General features: G+C 43.0%; 1 protein-coding gene across 13 annotated transcripts in view; it reads right to left on the bottom strand.

The window, feature by feature from the left end:
- The window catches only part of ITPR1 (inositol 1,4,5-trisphosphate receptor type 1), a 377,196-nt gene that overhangs the window by 187,789 nt on the left and 169,015 nt on the right, over positions 1–20,392 (bottom strand). For all 13 annotated transcript variants that reach the window (XR_014788558.1, XM_084840316.1, XM_084840314.1 and 10 more), the window contains 10 exons: positions 19,382–19,501; positions 18,801–18,995; positions 17,970–18,221; positions 16,810–16,951; positions 15,449–15,602; positions 6,994–7,181; positions 5,672–5,807; positions 3,708–3,762; positions 1,922–2,087; positions 1,660–1,830 (listed from right to left, as the gene is read on the bottom strand). Coding sequence is in view for 12 of the 13 variants with exons in the window: in XM_084840316.1 (XP_084696442.1) it covers positions 1,660–1,830; positions 1,922–2,087; positions 3,708–3,762; positions 5,672–5,807; positions 6,994–7,181; positions 15,449–15,602; positions 16,810–16,951; positions 17,970–18,221; positions 18,801–18,995; positions 19,382–19,501 (1,579 nt within the window). In the remaining variant the exon portion in view is untranslated. The remainder of the gene's footprint in view (positions 1–1,659; positions 1,831–1,921; positions 2,088–3,707; positions 3,763–5,671; positions 5,808–6,993; positions 7,182–15,448; positions 15,603–16,809; positions 16,952–17,969; positions 18,222–18,800; positions 18,996–19,381; positions 19,502–20,392) is intronic.

Raw genomic sequence — 20,392 nt, forward strand, 5'->3', positions numbered from 1 at the left:
AATTCTTCATATTTAGTCCAGATGAAAGTGTGATTCCATCATTTGGTGGTTGTACATGACTTTTTCACAAATAATCAGTACTCGCTGTCTGGTAAAACTTTGGAACGATACTTCCTTCCACGTTTTGAAACTGAGAAAGGCAGCACTGCCAAACTATGGATTCCAAGTTGTTGAAACAAAGCCTAATATCACATGTTCAGGTTTTAACAGTGCACAAGTTTAATATCACATTTAAAAGCTACAGATTTCCAGCTAGATTACTTGAATTTCCAGACACAACCAAAACATGTGAACACATCTTCATTTGTTGATTATGTATTTAAAGCAGGAGGGAGGGAGGTTTAAGACCATAATGTGGATCAAAGGACATGGTCACATGTGTGTGGGCGGGGCGCACTACATAGGAAAGGCCAACATCTGAGTTTTCTCCAGAGCCAAACTTTACTCACTTAAGTGAACACTACTGAGAAACAGTTCAGTTACACTCATGTTATCACTTGGCTGACACAGACAACTAAAGTCTTCATATACAAGAAAAATGCTAAAAAAAAATACAACGTAAGCATTATAATCTCTAAATTTGGGGGGGAAATTACATTTCTCTGGGGCTACTGTGCCTAGCCCATGGCATACCAGTGAGCAGACTTCCCTCCCTCCCACTTCTCACTGCAGCACCAGGCTTCAGATGTGGTGGAAGGTCACTGAGTATCATTTGTTAAGGGGTGGAGGGAGGGGAGAAGAACTACAATTCATTTTCAGTTTGGATTATAGTACGAGCTAGAGAAGAATTTAGGGATCATAATGCTTATGTTGTATTTTTTCTAGTATTTTTGCTTGTACATGAGGACATAGTGGTCTTCAGTTTTCTATGTCAGCCAAATGATAACATGAGTGTAATTGGTCTGTTTCCCCAAAGTTACTAGAATGTCAGCTGGGAAGACTACATGACATATCTCTGGGGCTACTTGCATCCAGTGCACTATGCAGCTACATTCCAGAAGCTTGGGGGAGGGGGCAAAAAAGAGATCTCCCACCTTACCTTCCTTCCACATCAATACCCAGATAAGTGGTCGGAAGGGAACTTTGAGGATCATGGGTGGAGAGGAAGGACGGTATTTGGGGGTTTTCTGTCTGCAGGATGGGCTCAGAAATCAAATTGGATTGGAAATAAGCCAAGGTTTTCCCTAATATTTGCGGGGAGGGGGAGGAATAGCTTGGCTTACAATAAGCCAAAGTATTTTAGCTAAGCCTTTGAAAACTCCCCTCAGCACCAATTCCTATCTTCATCAAACTAACTTTTTGAACATTCTCTACTAAAAGAAGGGGCAAAAGAAAACACATTACTCGAAAGGGTAAAAGCTCAAACGTACAAAAATATACATACACAAAATACTTTATTGGACAATACATGGGACTACACCTAGCTTATCCAGACACTGAGGCCTTCAAACATAATGATAACATTATATTGACACTTAACATTTTTATATAGTGCATTTCAAGTTGTCAATGTGCTTCATATTAATTATCTCAGTAATGTTGACAAAAGCCATCTATGTTAGGCCATAATTTAATCTCATATTACAATTAGGGAAGTGGGGATACTGAAGCTGCAAGAAAGTGGCTTGTCCAAATAACAAAGGCAAAGGTTCTTCTCACCTCTTTTTTCTTATGTTCATTCTCTCCGGTTGTTACATCCATCGTTTCATCAGGTCCCTGGCCTTTGTACACCCAGAGTTCTGATTTTTCCACAATTGATCTCAGCTGATCCAAATCTTGTTTTATCTGCTTGTAGTTGTCAACATCTTGGCTGGTAACAAGTAGTTGAACCTTATATGAATTGCAATCCATTAGTTGCATAACACACTTGCACTACATGCATCCAGAGCGAGTGCAGAGAATACAATGTAGTTACATTTACCTGTTTAAAGGCCTGTAGTACTTCTTGCCTCTGACTGAAGTGTCTGAAGAGTAGCTGAAGTGCCCCAGACACCAGTGGAGGATAATCATGCATTGTTAAATGGAGCAACACTCTAAGAAAAGTTCTGCCGCCATGATCATCCAAATCTAGTGGTGTATTCTCTTCACTGAAAATAAAGAAAGTAAAAGAAAGTAAAATTAGAACAAAAACAAAATATCAGTTGTATATCTTCCAAGCTTACCACCACCCAGGTAACCTCATTAATTATGTTAATTCATCTGGTGTTGGGAGAGAAACCAGAGATTACAAATGAATATAAAATTATAAAGGACAGCTTTTTCATATTGACTGCATCTGTTCCCCCACCTCCAAGTAATAGTTCCTAAATATATTGCTAATAGCTAGTGCAGTCCATACATTATCTCAATACCACGACCCAACTTCCTCCACATTTTTTCACTTCAATGTTAGTATCAGATTGAAGACTTATTTACCCCTCTATTATTAATCTAGGCAAACTTTTAGGAATAGCCCTTAAAACAGCCACTGTCCCAGCATGCTTCCTCCAAACATTTTTCCTACTGCTGGTACCTTGATTCTGCAAGAATCACATTTTCCCACCAATCGAGCGAGCCATATATCACTCCCTGTTCAGCCATTCTGGCAAAGTACTCACAAAACCTTTAAAATATGTGCTAACACCTTAGCAAATATTGGCAAAGCTCTCTGGTACTACAAAACTATTCCACCATTCTGTGAATTCTACCCGAACCTGGCCATATTTGAAATAGAATCATAGAGTTGGAAGGGACCTCAGATATCATCTAGTCCAACCCCCGGCTCAATGCAGCCCCTGTACTGCAGGGTGCAGCTACAGTTTCCCTGACAAATGGCCATTCAGTCACTGCTGAAATATCTCTAGGACTGGTGGCTCTGATGTCAGTGGGGCGGTGAATCTGCTCCGGGTTTCAGTCAGAACTACTCAGAACTCTAAAGGAGCTATCCAAGATACTTCCTCACCTTGGATAGCTCCTTTAGAGTTCTGACTGGTTCTGACTGAAACCGAGAGCGGATTGACCCTCACCCCCACCACCATTGACATCAGACCCACCAGCCTCGATTGCCAGCAAATGAGAACCCACCACCTCCCGAGGCAGTCTGTTCCACTGCTGAACTGCTCTCATTTTTAGGAAATTTTTCCTAAAGTTTAGCCAAAAGCTGCTTCTCTGCAATTTCAACCCATTGGTTCTAGTCTTGCCCTTGGGAGAAATGGAAATGTATGACAGCCTTTTAGATATTTGAAGAAAGTTACCATGTCTCCCCTTGATCTTCTCTTCTCCAGGCTAAACATACCCAGCTCTTTGAATAATTCCTCATAAGACTTGGTTTCCAGACCCCACACAATGTAAGTCTTTGCTTTGACAGTCCTCTCCAATGCTGGAGTAGAGAAGTATTTGACACTCCCCTTCTGCTGAATGGTTACTCAATGCCACCAAACACACCCCCACCCTTTCCAATCTCCTGTGTGAGGATCATGGGATAATGCTATTCAAGCACTGGAATAAACTTTTTACCTCTTCCAGTCCCCTCATCCAGAAAGCCCCTTAAGAGACACAACATAACTTCTTTTAACATTTCCATACTACTTAAACTCGCAAATATGTACAAGCAAATGTGTACATTAATGATTAGTATAAGTGACTTCATCCCCTGAAGGACTGAGAACTGCAGCAATGCAGAAGCTGTTTCACATATAGAAGAATACAAATTGCCATAGTTTACTTTCCTGCCTCCAAATATCCCTTCAGCTTGTTCTTCAATATGTTCAAAGTCAAGGGCTCCTGCAAAGGAAAACAAATAGCATGTTCTGTGATAGGCTGTAAAACAGCTTAAATCAATGAGTAATAAAAACCAAACTCTACCATTCTTTCTTTTCTAGAAACTGGAATAAGTGGATTATAAGAATCCTCAGCTGAAAGGCAAGGCAATTCTCTGGGAAAGGAGATCCAAGTTCCATAACAGAAGAGCTCATTTTGTACTCCAAATGCATAATACAAATTAACCCAATGATGCAAATTTAATCCAGTTTGCATTAATTTCAATTGCGTGTGAAATGTGAAATCCCACCAAATGGAGGAGAGGGTAAAAGATGATACAGCCACTGCTCCACTATTAATGTAATAACTTTGAATTTTTCAGGAGAAGCAGAAAATGGGCGAGTAACTCATAGTTTCTCCATCTCTGCTTTTTGTGCAATGTCCAAAAAGAACTCACTCGTTTCTCCCATGGTGAGATCCCATCAATTCCAGATGTGTGTGGATCTCATGCTTCTTACTATTTGGTCATCACACAGAAAATACAAACAAAGGATGACAGAACAACTCAGATATCCTCTGTTTTCCCTAAAGTAGTAAATCTAACTAGACTCCTAGGTGTAAAATACAGTAAAACTGAGAGGCATAGAACTATTTCAACCATTTAAAAAATACACATTTAAATTTAAAATGCCTGGACAATAAAGAAGTTTTAACCTCGGGCCAAAAAGAGTACAAAGTTGACGCAAAGTATATCTCCCATGGGAAGTTTTTCCAAAGTCTGGCTGCCACCACCAAGAAGGTGCTGTCTTTTGTAGATGAGTAATCTATTGTAATGAGTAATCTGTAGATGAGTAATCTCTTATAGATACGGAGAAGGGCCACCCCTTATGGTCATAATACATGGACAGGTTGCTATCTGGGCCCCAAGCCATTTAGGATTTTAAAGGTAACAACGGGGTTACAGACAGCCCCCTACACCATTCCAGACCTCCAGACTCCTGCATGGTCAAAACTACTAGATCAACAGAATGAATCCTGCAAGATGTGTTGTTGGGGCAGTGATATACTGAGACAGCCCTATGGTTGTCATGGGAGGCATTAAGTCCTGATTAGACTCTCCTAAAGCAGCCCCAACATGAACAATTTAATACCCCAGGAGATGTATCCTGGAGTTTTCCAACACCATGCTTGAGATCACTTTGGCCATCTTGGGCAGAAGACTGATGGGCAGTGGGGTGGCTGGTACACTAGCAGAATCCCTGACCTGTCTCTTTGACCCAACATCAGGTAAAAAAAAGGTAAAGGTGTCCCCAACCAGTCGTGTCCGACTCTAGGGTGCGGTGCTCATCCCCGTTTCTAAGCCGAAGAGCCAGCGCTGTCCGAAGACGCTTCCGTGGTCATGTGGCCGGCATGACTGAACACAGAGGTGCACGGAACGCTGTTACCTTTCCCGCCAAGGCGGTACCTATTTATCTACTTGCAATTTCTTGCTTTCGAACTGCTAGGTTGGCAGAAGCTGGGACTGAAGACGGGAGCTCACTCCGTCACGCAGCACTCGGGTCTCGAACTGCTGACCTGCCGACCTTCCAGTCTGCAGGTACAGACACTCAAACCCAGTACTCGACCAAACATGTCTCCCGCTTCCCTCTTTTTTCCCCTTTCATTTAAAGTTGTTAGTCCAAGGAATCTTTGAATTCTCCCCCAAAGGATGTTCATGTTACATCTACACAGACATTCATGTGAGAGTAATATTCTAGCAAATTATGACAACTTTGTATCTTGCTTCAAAAAATTGTCTTGATAGAAATTGGAATTGATGTTGTCTTTATCTTATTCTCAAAAAATCCAGTGACTCATTATAAAAGGAGATGATATACAAAATGCACCTATTTATATCTTTTAAAAGCACATTAAGAGAGCATGTATAACTCACCTGGTACATTTGGCATTTCTGGACTATTACTTCCCGTCGGTGAATCAGGTGTCTGTGCGTTGCTTTCATCAAACTCTCGTTTAAATATACACAGAAGGCATGAGATTCTGTAATCCAACCTCACATTCAAAATAAACTTAGGATTCCAAATTTTTTTGAAGAAGAAAAAGGGTAAAAAAACTAAATTACTTTAATAGCAGGACTCTTATTACTTCTCCAGTTTGTATTCGAAGATGCAAATGTTTTATAAAGTATAGATCTTATGTCTGATGAGTTTAAAGCAGGCATTTAAAATGCATTAGATATCCAAAGTTATGTTCTACATTTAGTTAAAATCCAAAAAGGACTATCAGGTGGTCAAGTTAATATTGTATCTGTCTTATATGCACAAGTATACGTGTGCATACATACATACCCCATCCTGTCCAAAACCTAACTTGAAAGCCCATATCACTGTAATATCACATGCTTCATGATTCAGCACTTCCAAATTTCCAGTTCATGCTCATACATTTTGGCTACTTATTAATAAATCTATATAAGCATAACTAGGAAACATAGGAAGCTCCCTTATACCAAATCAGACTATTTATCCATGTAGCCCAGTACTGGCTACTCTGTCGGGCAGTGACAATTCAGGATCTCAAGCAAAGAGAGGTCACTTTCCCATCACCTGCTACCTGATCCTTTTAACTGGAGATGCCAAGCAATGAACCTGAGACCTTCTGTATTCAAAGTATACACTCAGCCACTGAGCTGTCCCTTCCCCATGGGCTTTATCCATGGCATAGGATATCTTAGGCTCTAGAGGAGACACAGAAAGATTCACCTTCCTTTCAATTTCTCAAATTACTTCCATAGTTCATGTTTCAACAAAGGTCCTTGGGCTATGACCCAGAAGCCTTGCTTTAACTCCAGATGTGTGAATGGCTTTGGTGATGGGAATGGACTCAGCACCAAATTTGAGAGAGCCTGTATAAAGCTCTAGAGCTTTCAAAATAAGCTCAGAAGTGGAGCTCAAATGAAGCTATTGTAGTACTGTCATGAACAAGCAGCGTCTGAACACCTCCAGTAGATAATTCTGCTCCAAAACTTCTGAACAATGTTTTCATTTAATCCTAATTATTCAATGTTCTAGAGGAGCAAGAGCCATTAGAAATGATCTTACACTCAATACATCCAGTTAAAAACCGTGTACGTTCCTAATTCTGTTACCAGAAAAAGAGAGCAGTTATCTGGGATGATAAAATAAAATCACTTGAGCATGACAATGCAGCACTGACGTCACTATAGTTTTACAGGCCATGTCACTTGAAGTATACCTGAAGTATTTCAATGATTTTCAGCTTCGTATCCATTACCAGGATATCCTCTTTCTCAGGTTCAACCTGCTTCACGTTACCTTCTGGGGCAGCAGCAAGCGGCGTCATGGGCAAGAACCCACCACCCCTGAGTACAACTTGGGTCATCAGCTCTCCAACACCGTGGATAGATCTCATCACATTGCTCCCTTCAGGGAGAAACAGACAGACCAAGTAGTGTTAAGATTACAATATTGCAGAACCCTTTATCAAGAGAAACGTTGCTTCAGCCTTGGACACAGGATTGTTTCACATATTGCAGTAGAAGCAAATTTAATGGGTACCTGTTCCTTTTCTATAAAATGTGGCATGACACCATGTCATCATGTGACCATGTATAAGCTGCAAAAACACACTGAAGAGACCTGTTTGCCTTGCATTTTATACACCCTGTGAAAAAGAAACATGTACGTTCTCCCAACGTATTCTAAGAAAGAAGCAGGCACATTTAATTGACAGTTGCTTCTACTCTATTGTATGATGTAATCCTGTCTGCAGAACATACTGAGGGAAGATATATGTATGTTACAAGCAACACACCAAAATGGCATCCTCATATTTTGTTCTTTGCCCTTTTCTCCATAGGATGTAGTACAACTTGCATCATAATTTGACATAACACTGTGTATTTCCATGTACCCTTAAACTACTCATTTGGAACAATGGTAGGAACATACACACACAGTGTAATAATGTCAAATCATGGGTTGGGGAGAGAAGATATTTCATTATTTTTGGCAGTATACACATATTTCCTTTAACATTTAGTTCTACTCTTCATCCATATTAGGGCATATCTGTGCCAGTTTAGTGTAGCTCAGTCTCAATTAGAGACAATAAAAGTAGAGACATTGACATCGCTGATACCATTCGGAAATATATACAAGCATGGTATGAATGAGCTGAGACTTACACAAAATGGCACAGATTATGTGCCAGTAGTGTTTACTGAAGGCCACATTCAATCCTGCGGGTACAAGCCTATAAGCATGCGCATATGTTAATGTTTCATAGAGTGTGCCAGACACAGAGACAATCTGAGGGCGATGTGGAAGTAACTTGAAAGAAAGCGTCCTGGTAAATATGGCCTGTGCTCCCCACCCAAATCTGGAGGAACAAGCTGGTGCCACCAGCACCACTCCTAACGCTCCTGTATTAATATGACTGCTGTGGACCCCAGCAGCTCTTTGAAATATTTGCATTTTTAGCAATCCTGAACCACTTCATCTACTCCTCAACAATTATGGGGCCAGTTGTCCTGTGATGTTTCATTTCCCATCCACCCCATTTTTAAGTTTTAAAAAAATTACATTTAATTTACTAAGCTACCAGAGATCCAGTTCACCCTCACTGAAATGAATGGGGAAGTAAAACTACCAAACACCTACCTAACCAAAGTCCATTCTATCTCCACATACTTCTTAAAAAAGGATAGAGAAAATATCAGTATTTTCCTGCAACATAAATCAAACTTTTTATCTGGTTATACCACTTCAACAGTTTTCTGGAACCCCCCTCCCCTCCGAATCTGTACATTCCTGTGTGTACAAAAGAGAATTACATAAGACTTCAGGGGTATATTGGGCCCTTTGAGTAAATTTTATCCTAGGGCATTAATTCTGTTCCAGTTTGGCTTTACCTTGATACAGGAGTTAACCCTGCAAATTTGCAACACTGCTTTCTTATTTATAATGTTCTTTGGTGGGGGTGAGGGGGTGGGAAACCTTCCCTATTCAGCTGTTGGGTTACACTGCACCCCTTCCATTGTCAGCTATGAGCCCAGTATTTCACCTAGGCATGTTTTTTGGTTTCACTTTTGCTTTCTCTTCTCTTAACATTGTGGGGTCCAATGAATGTGATACCAAAAAAAATCTTCTTTTTTTTGTCTAGGACTTTAAAGGGGTCCAATGGATCCCAACAGCAGATTAATACTGTCAAAAAAAATGGAGACTCCAGAATCTTATTAAATATTGACAGAGAATTAGGCATTTTCATGGCAGCAACTGTCTATACCGGGGGCAGCCATTGTGCAAAATTTGGGCGGGTGTTGTTGTGGTTTTATACTGTCTTAAGTAACCCAACTAAAATTGATTCCTTATCATTACCTGCAGTAGGGATAGAATCATAGAATCATAGAATAGTAGGGTTGGAAGGGGCCTACAAGGCCATCGAGTCCAACCCCCTGCTCAATGCAGGAATCCAAGTCAGAGTATCCCTGACAAATGGCTGTCCAGCCTCGTCTTGAAGGCCTCCAGTGTGGGAGAGCCCACCACCTCCCCAGGTAATTGGTTCCATTGCCGTATTGCTCTGACACTCAGGAAGTTTTTCCTGATGTTCAGTCGGAATCTGGCTTCCTGTAACTTGAGCCCATTATTCCGTGTCCTGCACTCTGGGATGATCAAGAAGAGATCCTGGCCTTCTTCTCTGTGACAACCTTTCAAGTACTTGAAGAGTGCTATCATATCTCCCCTCAGTCTTCTCTTCTCAAGGCTAAACATGCCCAGTTCTTTCAGTCTCTCTTCATAGGGCTTTGTTTCCAGTCCCCTGATCATCTTTGTTGCCCTCCTTTGAACCCTCTCCAGCTTGTCTGCATCCTTCTTAAAGTGTGGTGCCCAGAACTGGACACAGTACTCCAGATGAGGCCTAACCAGTGCTGAGTAGAGGGGAACTAGTACTTCCCGGGATTTGGAAGCGATGCTTCTATGAATGCAGCCCAAAATAGCATTTGCCTTTTTTGCAGCCACATCACATTGTTGGCTCATATTCAGCTTGTGATCGACAACAATTCCAAGATCCTTCTCGCTCGTAGTGTGGTTGAGCCACGTATCCCCCATCTTGTAACTGTGCATTTGGTTTCTTTTTCCTAGGTGCAGAACTTGGCATTTGTCCCTATTAAATGTCATTCTGTTGTTTTCTGCCCAGCACTCCAGTCTATCCAGATCACTTTGAATTTTGTTTCTGTCTTCCAAAGTATTAGCTATCCCTCCCAATTTTGTGTCATCTGCAAATTTGATCAGCATTCCCTGCACCTCCTCCTCCAAGTCATTAATAAAAATGTTGAAGAGCACTGGGCCCAGGACTGAGCCCTGCGGTACCCCACTCGTTACCTCTCCCCAGCTTGAGAAGGTCCCATTGATAAGCACTCTTTGAGTCCGATTCTGTAGCCAACTGTGGATCCACCGGATCGTTGTTTCATCTAGCCCACTTCGAGCAAGTTTGCTCATCAGGATATCATGGGGCACTTTGTCGAAAGCTTTGCTGAAGTCGAGGTATATGATGTCTACAGCATTCCCACGGTCTACAAGGGAGGTGACTTGATCAAAAAATGAGATCAGATTTGTCTGGCAGGACTTGTTTTTGACAAATCCATGTTGGCTTCGAGTAATCACGGCATTGTTGTCAAGGTGCTTCCAGATGGATTGCTTTATGATCTGCTCCAGAATTTTCCCAGGGATTGATGTCAGACTGACTGGTCTGTAGTTCCCAGGTTCCTCCTTTTTACCCTTTTTGAAGATAGGGACAACGTTAGCCCTCCTCCAGTCATCTGGCACTTCCCCGGTCCTCCATGATTTCTCAAAGAGAATAGACAGCGGTTCTGAGAGTTCTTCTGCCAGTTCCTTTATGACTCTAGGATGCAGTTCATCTGGCCCTGGAGATTTGAACTCATTCAAAGTAATGAGGTGTTCCTTGACCATATGCCTGTCGATCTCAAGCTGCAATCCTGCCCCTTCAGCCTGTACTTCGCCTTTGCCAGGGGGGTCATAGACCCTCTTTTGGGAGAAGACTGAGCCAAAGTAGGAATTGAGCACCTCTGCCTTTTCTTTGTCCTCTGTTATCATTTTGCCATCCTTATTTAATAGCTGAACAACCATTTCTTTCCTCTGCCTTTTACTATGCACGTAGCTGAAGAAAGCCTTTTTGTTGTTTTTAGCATCCCTCGCTAACCTCACCTCGTTCTCCGCTTTAGCCTTCCTGACGCCATCCCTGCAATTCTGTGCTACCTGCCTGTACTCTTCCTTTGTTACTTGGCCTTCTTTCCACTTCCTATATGTGTCCTTTTTTGTTTTCAGGTCATCCCTAAGCTTTTTGTGAAGCCACATTGGCTTCTTCTGTTGTCTTCCACCTTTTCTTCTTGTTGGAATTGTTTGTGATTGTGCCTTGAGAATTTCCTTTTTTAAAAGTTCCCACCCATCTTGGACTCCTTTTCTCGCTAGCATTGCTTGCCATGGGACCTTACTGATCATTGTTCTGAGTTTATTAAAATCAGCTTTCCTAAAATCCAGGGTACGCGTTTGAGTACACTCGGCTTTTGCTTCCCTTAGAACCAAGAACTCAAGTACAACATGGTCGCTTTCCCCCAGAGTTCCTGTAACTGCTACTTTCTCCACTAAGTCATCTCTGTTGGTTAGGATCAAGTCAAGGATAGCCGATCCTCTAGTTCCTTCCTCTACTTTCTGTAGGAGGAAGTTATCCGCCACACAAGTCAGGAATTTCCTGGAGGGGCCATGTTTTGCAGAATTTGTCTCCCAACAAATATCGGGGAAATTGAAGTCCCCCATTACTACTACATCATGCTTCCTTAAAACATTGGCTATTTGCTTTTCAAAAGTTTCATCCTTGTCTTCTCCTTGATTGGGTGGCCGGTAGTAGACTCCGACCACCAGGTTCCTTTTATTCTTTGCTCCATTTATTTCAACCCAGATGCTCTCGATGGGGCTACCAAGCTCCTCCTCCTGTATTTCTGTGCAGAGATATGTATTTTTCACATACAGTGCAACCCCGCCTCCCTTTCTGTTCCTCCTGTTCTTTTTGAACAAGTTATATCCTTCAATTGCTGTATTCCAGTCATGAGAGTCATCCCACCAAGTCTCAGTTATACCTATCAAGTCATAATTTCCCTCCTGTATTAAGAGTTCAAGTTCGTTCTGTTTGTTTCCCATACTCTGGGCATTAGTATATAGACATCGAAGACCATGTGCTTCATAGTCTGGCTTTCTTCCTACCTGTGTCTGAAGACTATTATTGGACGCTATCAGAGCTGTTCTCTCCATTGCAGTGCATGCGCCTACGTCCATTGTTACCCCCAACATTACATCTCCCTTCCCCGTAGGATTCAGTTTAAAGCCCTCCTGATGAAGTTCTTCATGCTGTGGCCAAACACATTCTTCCCAGCCTTTGTGAGGTGCAACCCATCCCTAGCCAACAGCCCATCTTCCAGGAAGTATAGCCCGTGGTCCCAGAATCCAAATCTCTCTCGTCGGCACCACCTTCGTAGCCAGTCATTCACCCGGAGTATTTTTCGTTCCCTTTCTATCCCTCTTCTAACTACTGGAAGGATGGATGAGAAAACTATCTGGGCCCCAAAGTTCTTGAGTTTCCTTCCCAAAGCTTCAAAGTCTGACGTGATCTCTTCGTAGCTCCGCTTGGCGGTATCATTTGTTCCCACATGGATGAGAAGAAAGGGATACCTGTCAGTGGGCTTTATGAGTGCAGGCAACCTTTCAGTCACGTCTCTAATCTGTCCTCCCGGGAGACAACATACCTGGCGAGTCCACGGGTCTTCGCGACATACTTGGGTCTCGATCCCACGCAGCAAGGAGTCTCCCACTACTACCACTCTTCTCTTCTTCTTCTTGTAGGCCTGGGTTTCATCGCCTCTGTTTGACTGACCTTTAGCCTCTTGCTCACTCTCATGCAGGTTCCCCTGTGATTCTTCCTCTGCAGGCTGTCCTCCAGTCTCATCTGCAAGTACCTGGAATCGGTTCCACAGCTCCACCGCTTCCACTGGTGCAGAGTGTCGTCTAGTTCTTCTTCTCCTAACTGTCACCGTTTTCCAAGGAGTATCCTCTACTCCATTTTTCTTCACCTCAGCATTTCCCACTGCCTCATCTTGCTGTTGCTCTTCAAGCTTCTGGTCTGCCCTTTGCTGCTGTAGTTCCCCCATTCTGTCCAAGAACTCTTCGTGTTCTCTTATTCCCCGGAGGGTTGACAGTCGCCGCTCCAGTCCACTTACTTTTTCCTCCAGCAGCGTGATCAACTTGCACTTGTTGCAGGTGTAGGCCATGTTGTTCTCAGGCAAGAAAACAAACATTGCACACACCTTGCAGGTCACCACCACTGGAGAGTCTTGTCCTTCCATAGCCTCTTTTCCCTTTTTGTGTCTAGCTTTGTGATTGTTCTAGACTAGCCTGTGCCTGCTCCTCTACTCAGTAGAGGTTAAAAGCAGAGTCCCACTGGTGTGGAAGTGTGTGTTACAAGACAAATAAATGAAAAAAAGTTAGTAAAAAAAAATAAAATAAAATAAAATAAAAAATGTTAGGGGCCTCCCCCTTGACCTCCCCTGCCGAACTCCCCTGGCCAACTCCTGTTTGCTCCCCCTGTCCGCTCGCTCTGTTCGCTCGCTCTCTGGGAGCTTGCCTGCTTCTGTAGTCCCTGGACCAGCTGGAGCAGCTTGCTCTGCTCTGCTCTGCTCAGCTGGGAGGCGGGAAACAGACCGAAGCTTCCCGCCCAGTCAGCTGCTGGGAGTACTCAGGCCACACCCCTCCAATTCAGTTGGAGCTCTCAGAAGCTCCTGGTGAGCTCACAGCCAGTCAGAAGGATAAAGGGCAGCGCCCTGGGCTTCCTGCAACCCACTTACCTCTTCGCCTCTGTCTCCTTTGTCTCCTTTGTCTCTTCAACCACTGCAACTCCCCTGGCCAACTCCTGTTTGCTCCCCCTGTCCGCTCGCTCTGTTCGCTCGCTCTCTGGGAGCTTGCCTGCTTCTGTAGTCCCTGGACCAGCTGGAGCAGCTTGCTCTGCTCTGCTCTGCTCAGCTGGGAGGCGGGAAACAGACTGAAGCTTCCCGCCCAGTCAGCTGCTGGGAGTACTCAGGCCACACCCCTCCAATTCAGTTGGAGCTCTCAGAAGCTCCTGGTGAGCTCACAGCCAGTCAGAAGGATAAAGGGCAGCGCCCTGGGCTTCCTGCAACCCACTTACCTCTTAGCCTCTGTCTCCTTTGTCTCCTTTGTCTCTTCAACCACTGCAACTCCCCTGGCCAACTCCTGTTTGCTCCCCCTGTTCGCTCGCTCTGTTCGCTCGCTCTCTGGGAGCTTGCCTGCTTCTGTAGTCCCTGGACCAGCTGGAGCAGCTTGCTCTGCTCTGCTCTGCTCAGCTGGGAGGCGGGAAACAGACTGAAGCTTCCCGCCCAGTCAGCTGCTGGGAGTACTCAGGCCACACCCCTCCAATTCAGTTGGAGCTCTCAGAAGCTCCTGGTGAGCTCACAGCCAGTCAGAAGGATAAAGGGCAGCGCCCTGGGCTTCCTGCAACCCACTTACCTCTTCGCCTCTGTCTCCTTTGTCTCCTTTGTCTCTTCAACCACTGCAACTCCCCTGGCCAACTCCTGTTTGCTCCCCCTATTCGCTCGCTCTGTTCGCTCGCTCTCTGGGAGCTTGCCTGCTTCTGTAGTCCCTGGACCAGCTGGAGCAGCTTGCTCTGCTCTGCTCTGCTCAGCTGGGAGGCGGGAAACAGACTGAAGCTTCCCGCCCAGTCAGCTGCTGGGAGTACTCAGGCCACACCCCTCCAATTCAGTTGGAGCTCTCAGAAGCTCCTGGTGAGCTCACAGCCAGTCAGAAGGATAAAGGGCAGCGCCCTGGGCTTCCTGCAACCCACTTACCTCTTAGCCTCTGTCTCCTTTGTCTCCTTTGTCTCTTCAACCACTGCAACTCCCCTGGCCAACTCCTGTTTGCTCCCCCTGTTCGCTCGCTCTGTTCGCTCGCTCTCTGGGAGCTTGCCTGCTTCTGTAGTCCCTGGACCAGCTGGAGCAGCTTGCTCTGCTCTGCTCTGCTCAGCTGGGAGGCGGGAAACAGCCGCCTCCCATGGGGCAAAATACCTCAGTCAGCAGCAGAAGAAACTCCATGTAAGGGAGAAAGCCTGTGGTTTCAGATTTGCTGACAGAGATATGTCCCTAATCGTATACATTACAAGCCCAAGCTGAAACACCAGGAAGCAAAGTCCTCTTCAGTATCCTGGAGGGAGAAAAGGCCCTATACTGTGGCTGATGATGTCTATAGCATTTTGTGTTTTGGTTTCTCTCTCTTCTGTGTGTGTGTTTGGAAATTTATTGTTTGCTGTATACATGTTGAAAATTATTTCTTTCCACAAACTGTGATAAAATATTCTATGTTTGAATAGAGAAAGCCTTCTTCTTTGCTTGGTTCACATTTCTTGGGCCCACAGCCATACACTTCATGGGCCAAAGAAATCTGAATCAAGCAAAGCCTGGGCCCAGGAAGATGCTGTCTCTCTTGAGAAAACTGTCTTTTACAATACTATTTCTGTGACACTGGGTGACAAAAGGAATGGCACCAAGGCAGACCAAACATCCGTCAACAGCATATTTTTCTGCCATTCTTGACTCCCTCCATTTTGCCATTCTTACCTTTACTTTCTTCTCCTTTTGCCACTTTGGTGATGGGAAAGATAGTAGCAACATGTACGCAGTCCAAAATAGCTAGGAGGATTTTTGTTAGTCTCAGGAGGTCACAAAAATTGTAGAAGCCAAAATATATCAGGTTTCGGGCCAGGTTTACCACCTATGTTTTGAAAAAGAAAAAAAAGTTAATTCATTGAATAGTTTTTATTTATTTATTACATTTCTGTACCACCCCATAGCCAAAGCTCTCTGGGTAGTTTACAAAAGCTACAATTATCTTATCTCTCTTATCTTCTCCATCAAATTCACCAAAGTGCATCCAAAATAGTCTTGTACTGTTTACACATATTTAGCTTACACAAGGACATCTGCCTGGTACTAGATGTACATAGAGCCAATGTGGCATAGTGGACACAATGTTTTAGGCAGTTGTGGTATAGCGGATATAGTGAAGACTCAATCTCCAAATCAGCCATGCTGCTTAGTGGGAAGCCTGAGCTCAGGCCAGTTACTAACTTCCAGCCTAACTCAGTTCCCTGGATTGTTGAGAGGATAAAAATACTGTTAACTCCATGAATGTCACCACAAACTTCTTGGAAGATAGGTAGGATACAATGCAGCTTTCTTTTATTTCTCAGAATGTACAGCGCAAGAGTACCAACACAATATGCTATACTGCTTTGATATATCAGGGTCTCATAATAGCCTTTTCTGCATTTTAATATGCATTTGACTGGGCGGTTTATTGTAGATTATATATAGAAACTGTCTTGACCTCTTTGAAAATATTCTATATAAATATGAACATTTAGTTTTTTTTAATTTTTTTGCCAATTTACTGCTGATTTTTAGATGCCAGTCTAAGGCAGTTCAGAGAGCTTTTCCGGATAATGCCCGAGCAGAACAGGTTTCCTACTACTGTTTTTTGTGTACTTTTATGTTATTTAATTAATTATTTGTTATCTTTCTGTTTTTATAGTTTTGGAGCGTCTCCCTTGACAAAAAGAATTCTCCGGCTGGGAAAGACAGTAGACAGTACTGAGGAACATAAAAAGCCGATTTATACTGATCAGATTGTATTTCTATCATTTAGACTGACTGGCAGCACTACTCTAGGCAGAAGTCTTTCCCACCACCTGATACCTGAACCTTCTAACTGGAGATGCCAGGGACTAAACCTGGGACTTTCCACATGCAAAGCAGGTGCCCTATCACTGAGCCAGGGATGGGCCAATTGTCTGTCTTGGTATAAGGATGCGTCACAGGTTCATGGTCCAGCCACATAAGTGACTTATGATTAGCTCCAGTGAGATTTAGCATCTACTGGGTATCCTGCAACTCAGCCTTATGCACAAGAAGATACTTACCTCAAAGGTGAGTTTATTTTTTTCTTTATCAGAGAAAGGGAATCTTTGGCAGACAACATCTCGTAAATATTCCTCCACAAAGTCCATGGTTTGCGCAAACCTCTCCTTGATTTCATCTTTGGAAGTTCCACTGCTATCATAGCTGAAAGAAAGGAAAAGCCTCAGTTGGGAGAATTTCATAGAAAGACACTCCCCCTTTTATTCTCTTCAAGAGAAATACATAAGTATACACAGTAAATGTATTATTTGACAGGCCACAGTAGCCACATTCTAGTTTCTGCTTGTTTACGAACCAAACTACACATTAGACATGAAATTGCTGCCGAAGTCATGAACTGCATATTTAGCTCCCCCTTTCCAATACATAGGTGTTCATATGCATGAATCTATGCCATCCAGTTCTTTACTTCCTTTAAGATGGCTGATTCAAACTCTCCATCTAGAAAATGTCAACATGCATTATTTCCCATTAAAGAATGACAACTCCACCTGAACTCAACACCAAACCTCAGTCAGAAGCCAAACCTAGAGAAATACGAATGTTTCCCTGCAATTCTGCCAATTTATCAGTTCTAAAATGTTTATCACATAAATAAGGTTTTTAAGAGCAAGTATTTGTGCTTCCCAGCTGTGAAGCAGTCATTCCAAGACACATACTAGGCATGAAGATGGTTCCATCACCTCCACAGAGTGTACTAGTGGAAATTCATTGAAGGACTATATAAAGTCCTAAACAACTTGAGAACAGGATATTTGAGGGAGCACCTGCTCCCTTACTAGTCTGCCTGGTCACTGAGGTCATCAGATGAGGCACTCCGGGTGGTTCTGCATGGACCTGCAGTCTTTGAGGTTCACCCAGATTAGAGCCTTTACATGTAATGGCTCTCTCTCTATGGAACTCCCTGCCTGTTGATATCAGGCATGCACCAACATTGTTCAGTTTTCGACACTTGCTGAAGGTATTTTTGTTTAAACAAGCCTTCCCTAACTAACCAGCCATGGTTTTATTGGCACAATCTCATTTTAATTCTGTATTATGATTATGATTATTCACAGCTCAGATATTTTATAAATACATAAATAACATAACATAAAATAGGCTCAGACTTTATGTTTGGCAGCCTTCCTTTTAGAGAGCCATTTCATCACAAAGTACTCACTCATCAATTGCAATTTCAGATGGTATCTCTGACCACAATCGGGCATATTTCACTGGTGTCACTTGTTCTTGGGGATCACGGTCAACATGCATGTGCAGCATCAACCGGCAGAATGATGCTCTCAAGTCATAAGGCAAATTTTCATCAGACATGCAACGAAGGATGAGGTCTACATCCAGTTGGCCAGATATTTCATTTATAGCCAAGTACTGCCGATCAAGACACATTCTAGCAAAAAGATTCAGCTGGTACCTTTGGAAGGCAGGAGAGAAGAAGGAAAGTCATTCTATGTTCACGTTAAAATACCTAGGACATGGCAATAAAATATATATTCTGATGCAACAAATGTTTTCAATGAAGTGCCCTAAAAGAGCACTTGGGAGGCTAAATTTGTAATGGCATGACTTTTTAAAACATTCTGTAACCCAACACGACTACTGTATATTCAACTTTGGAAAATATACCACATGGGCTATTGGTACTTAACCCTAAAAAATACACCATAAAAGAAAGTGGGGTGGGGGTAATCAGTCTTAGAAGTTAACTCATGTAACACTTTTTACCATAACAGCTGAGCCTCTAGTTTTTGTACATTTATAATACAGAAGTAGATTTGTATAACCACATTTGCACATGATCACCGGAAGATGTATCTTGGTTGTACAAAACTGCTATTGCTGTCATAGTCAATTCTTTCCTACCACCAAGCATCTTGATAGCTACCACTTTAACCAAATTTAGCATTGATGTGTTGTAGAAACATAGCTAGAGTTAGTTTACTTCACACTTCAGGTTACACTGCCATAGCCAAGTATTGCTTGCGGTGTTAACCTGTAGTAGCTGAGTACATCCCGGTCTTCCTTCTGCCCTTCTTTAGCATCCTGAGCCAGCTCTCTGATACTCTTACTGCGGACCTCTTTGTTGCTGTCTCTCCAGAATAACCAGACTTCTTCTTCATCCTCACCAACCTCCAGTGAGTTCTCTCCAGATGATAACTCTTCAAATTCAAACCGAGACAGGACTAGTCTAAAGGATAGTACAAAAATGAAAAGCAATTACTTATATTCCTATCTTTATAAATCTACACAGTTTTGTTTTTGTTTTTAGAAAGCTGTTTTTATACCAGCTAATACTACATCCTCTGGCAATTAATTGCATAGATTATGCACCTTGAGACGGGAGACTTATGTTAATTTTCAGTCCACTTCATCAGACCATCCGTAGTTCTAGGTTTATAAACTGGTTGGAGAATCCCCAAAGCAACCACTGTACTGTTGTAAGTAATAGACTACAACTTCTCTGCTTTTCCCCCAAACTGGAGGTAATTTTGATGCGTTATCTTTGCCAGGGCTCAGAACATTGTAATCATCTTTGCAAAAGGAAGAAACCTCTTGAAACACATTTCTACTTACTTAGTTTCAATGAGTATGTCTGCATTTGCTGGGTTTAACACAGCTTTACAAATCAGCTCCTGCGTCACTGGAATAGATTTGTTCATGGACACACAAAGGTCTGACAAGTAATCCAAGAACCTATTGGGGAGGAAAATCCATAGCCCATTAAACTTTGAACAATCTTTCAGATGCCAAAGAGATGTATAATTTGGAAGATGACAAATATCTGGAACAAAAATATTAATTTTAAAACTCAGGTAAGCAACACACAGCTACAGGATGCATTTAGCTCACTAAGTCATTTCTGGTCACCTGATACCTGTATTGGGAACCTACAAGAAGATGAATTGTACCTCGAGGAGTTAGGTGTGACCTGTCACAGCTTCCCTTCATGCCTTTACTCCCAAGGAAAAAGCTTGGACACAACCTGGAAAGAGACCCAGTCCACCAAAGGAAAGAGGGTATCATGCCTTTGCCCATGACACACACCATAATTTGGGACCAGTCGAATGAATTACTGGTGTTCATATATGCAATGGATAAAACCCAGTGGGTCTAATTTGTAATATTTCTGTTGGCCAATAAAGCCTTAGGACAGCTGCCTGCCTTGATCTGCCTTATGCTGGGTAAAATCAAAGACCAAATCACTTTGGCAATACAAAACTGGCGCTGTGAGCAGGATTACCCAGTTAAAAGGGACAAGGCAAGGCAGAGGCTAGTTGACCAAAACAAGTACAAACTCCCGGGCTGGAGTAACACCTGCAGCTGGACAGAAGTAGCAAAAGCATTAAGCAGTGTGGCTATGTCCACGTCATGGGAGGAGGAGATAGTGGGACAAGGTGGCCCAACCCCGCAAACGGTGATGGAATGTATGAAGCAGGTGGGAGAGCAAGGAAGTAAGGCCCCAGTGGCGAGTATCAGTTGGCTTTTTCTGACAGAGGTAAGAGAACTGGGGAAACAGGCTGCAACTTTGCAAGCCCAGTAAGCAGCCCGAGAAACAAAATTAGAAGAGTTAAAGGAGAGGCACTT

Source organism: Heloderma suspectum, chromosome 2 (assembly GCF_057233095.1).
Source record: "Heloderma suspectum isolate Gila_16-S chromosome 2, 16-S_ref, whole genome shotgun sequence".
NCBI lineage: Eukaryota > Metazoa > Chordata > Lepidosauria > Squamata > Helodermatidae > Heloderma > Heloderma suspectum.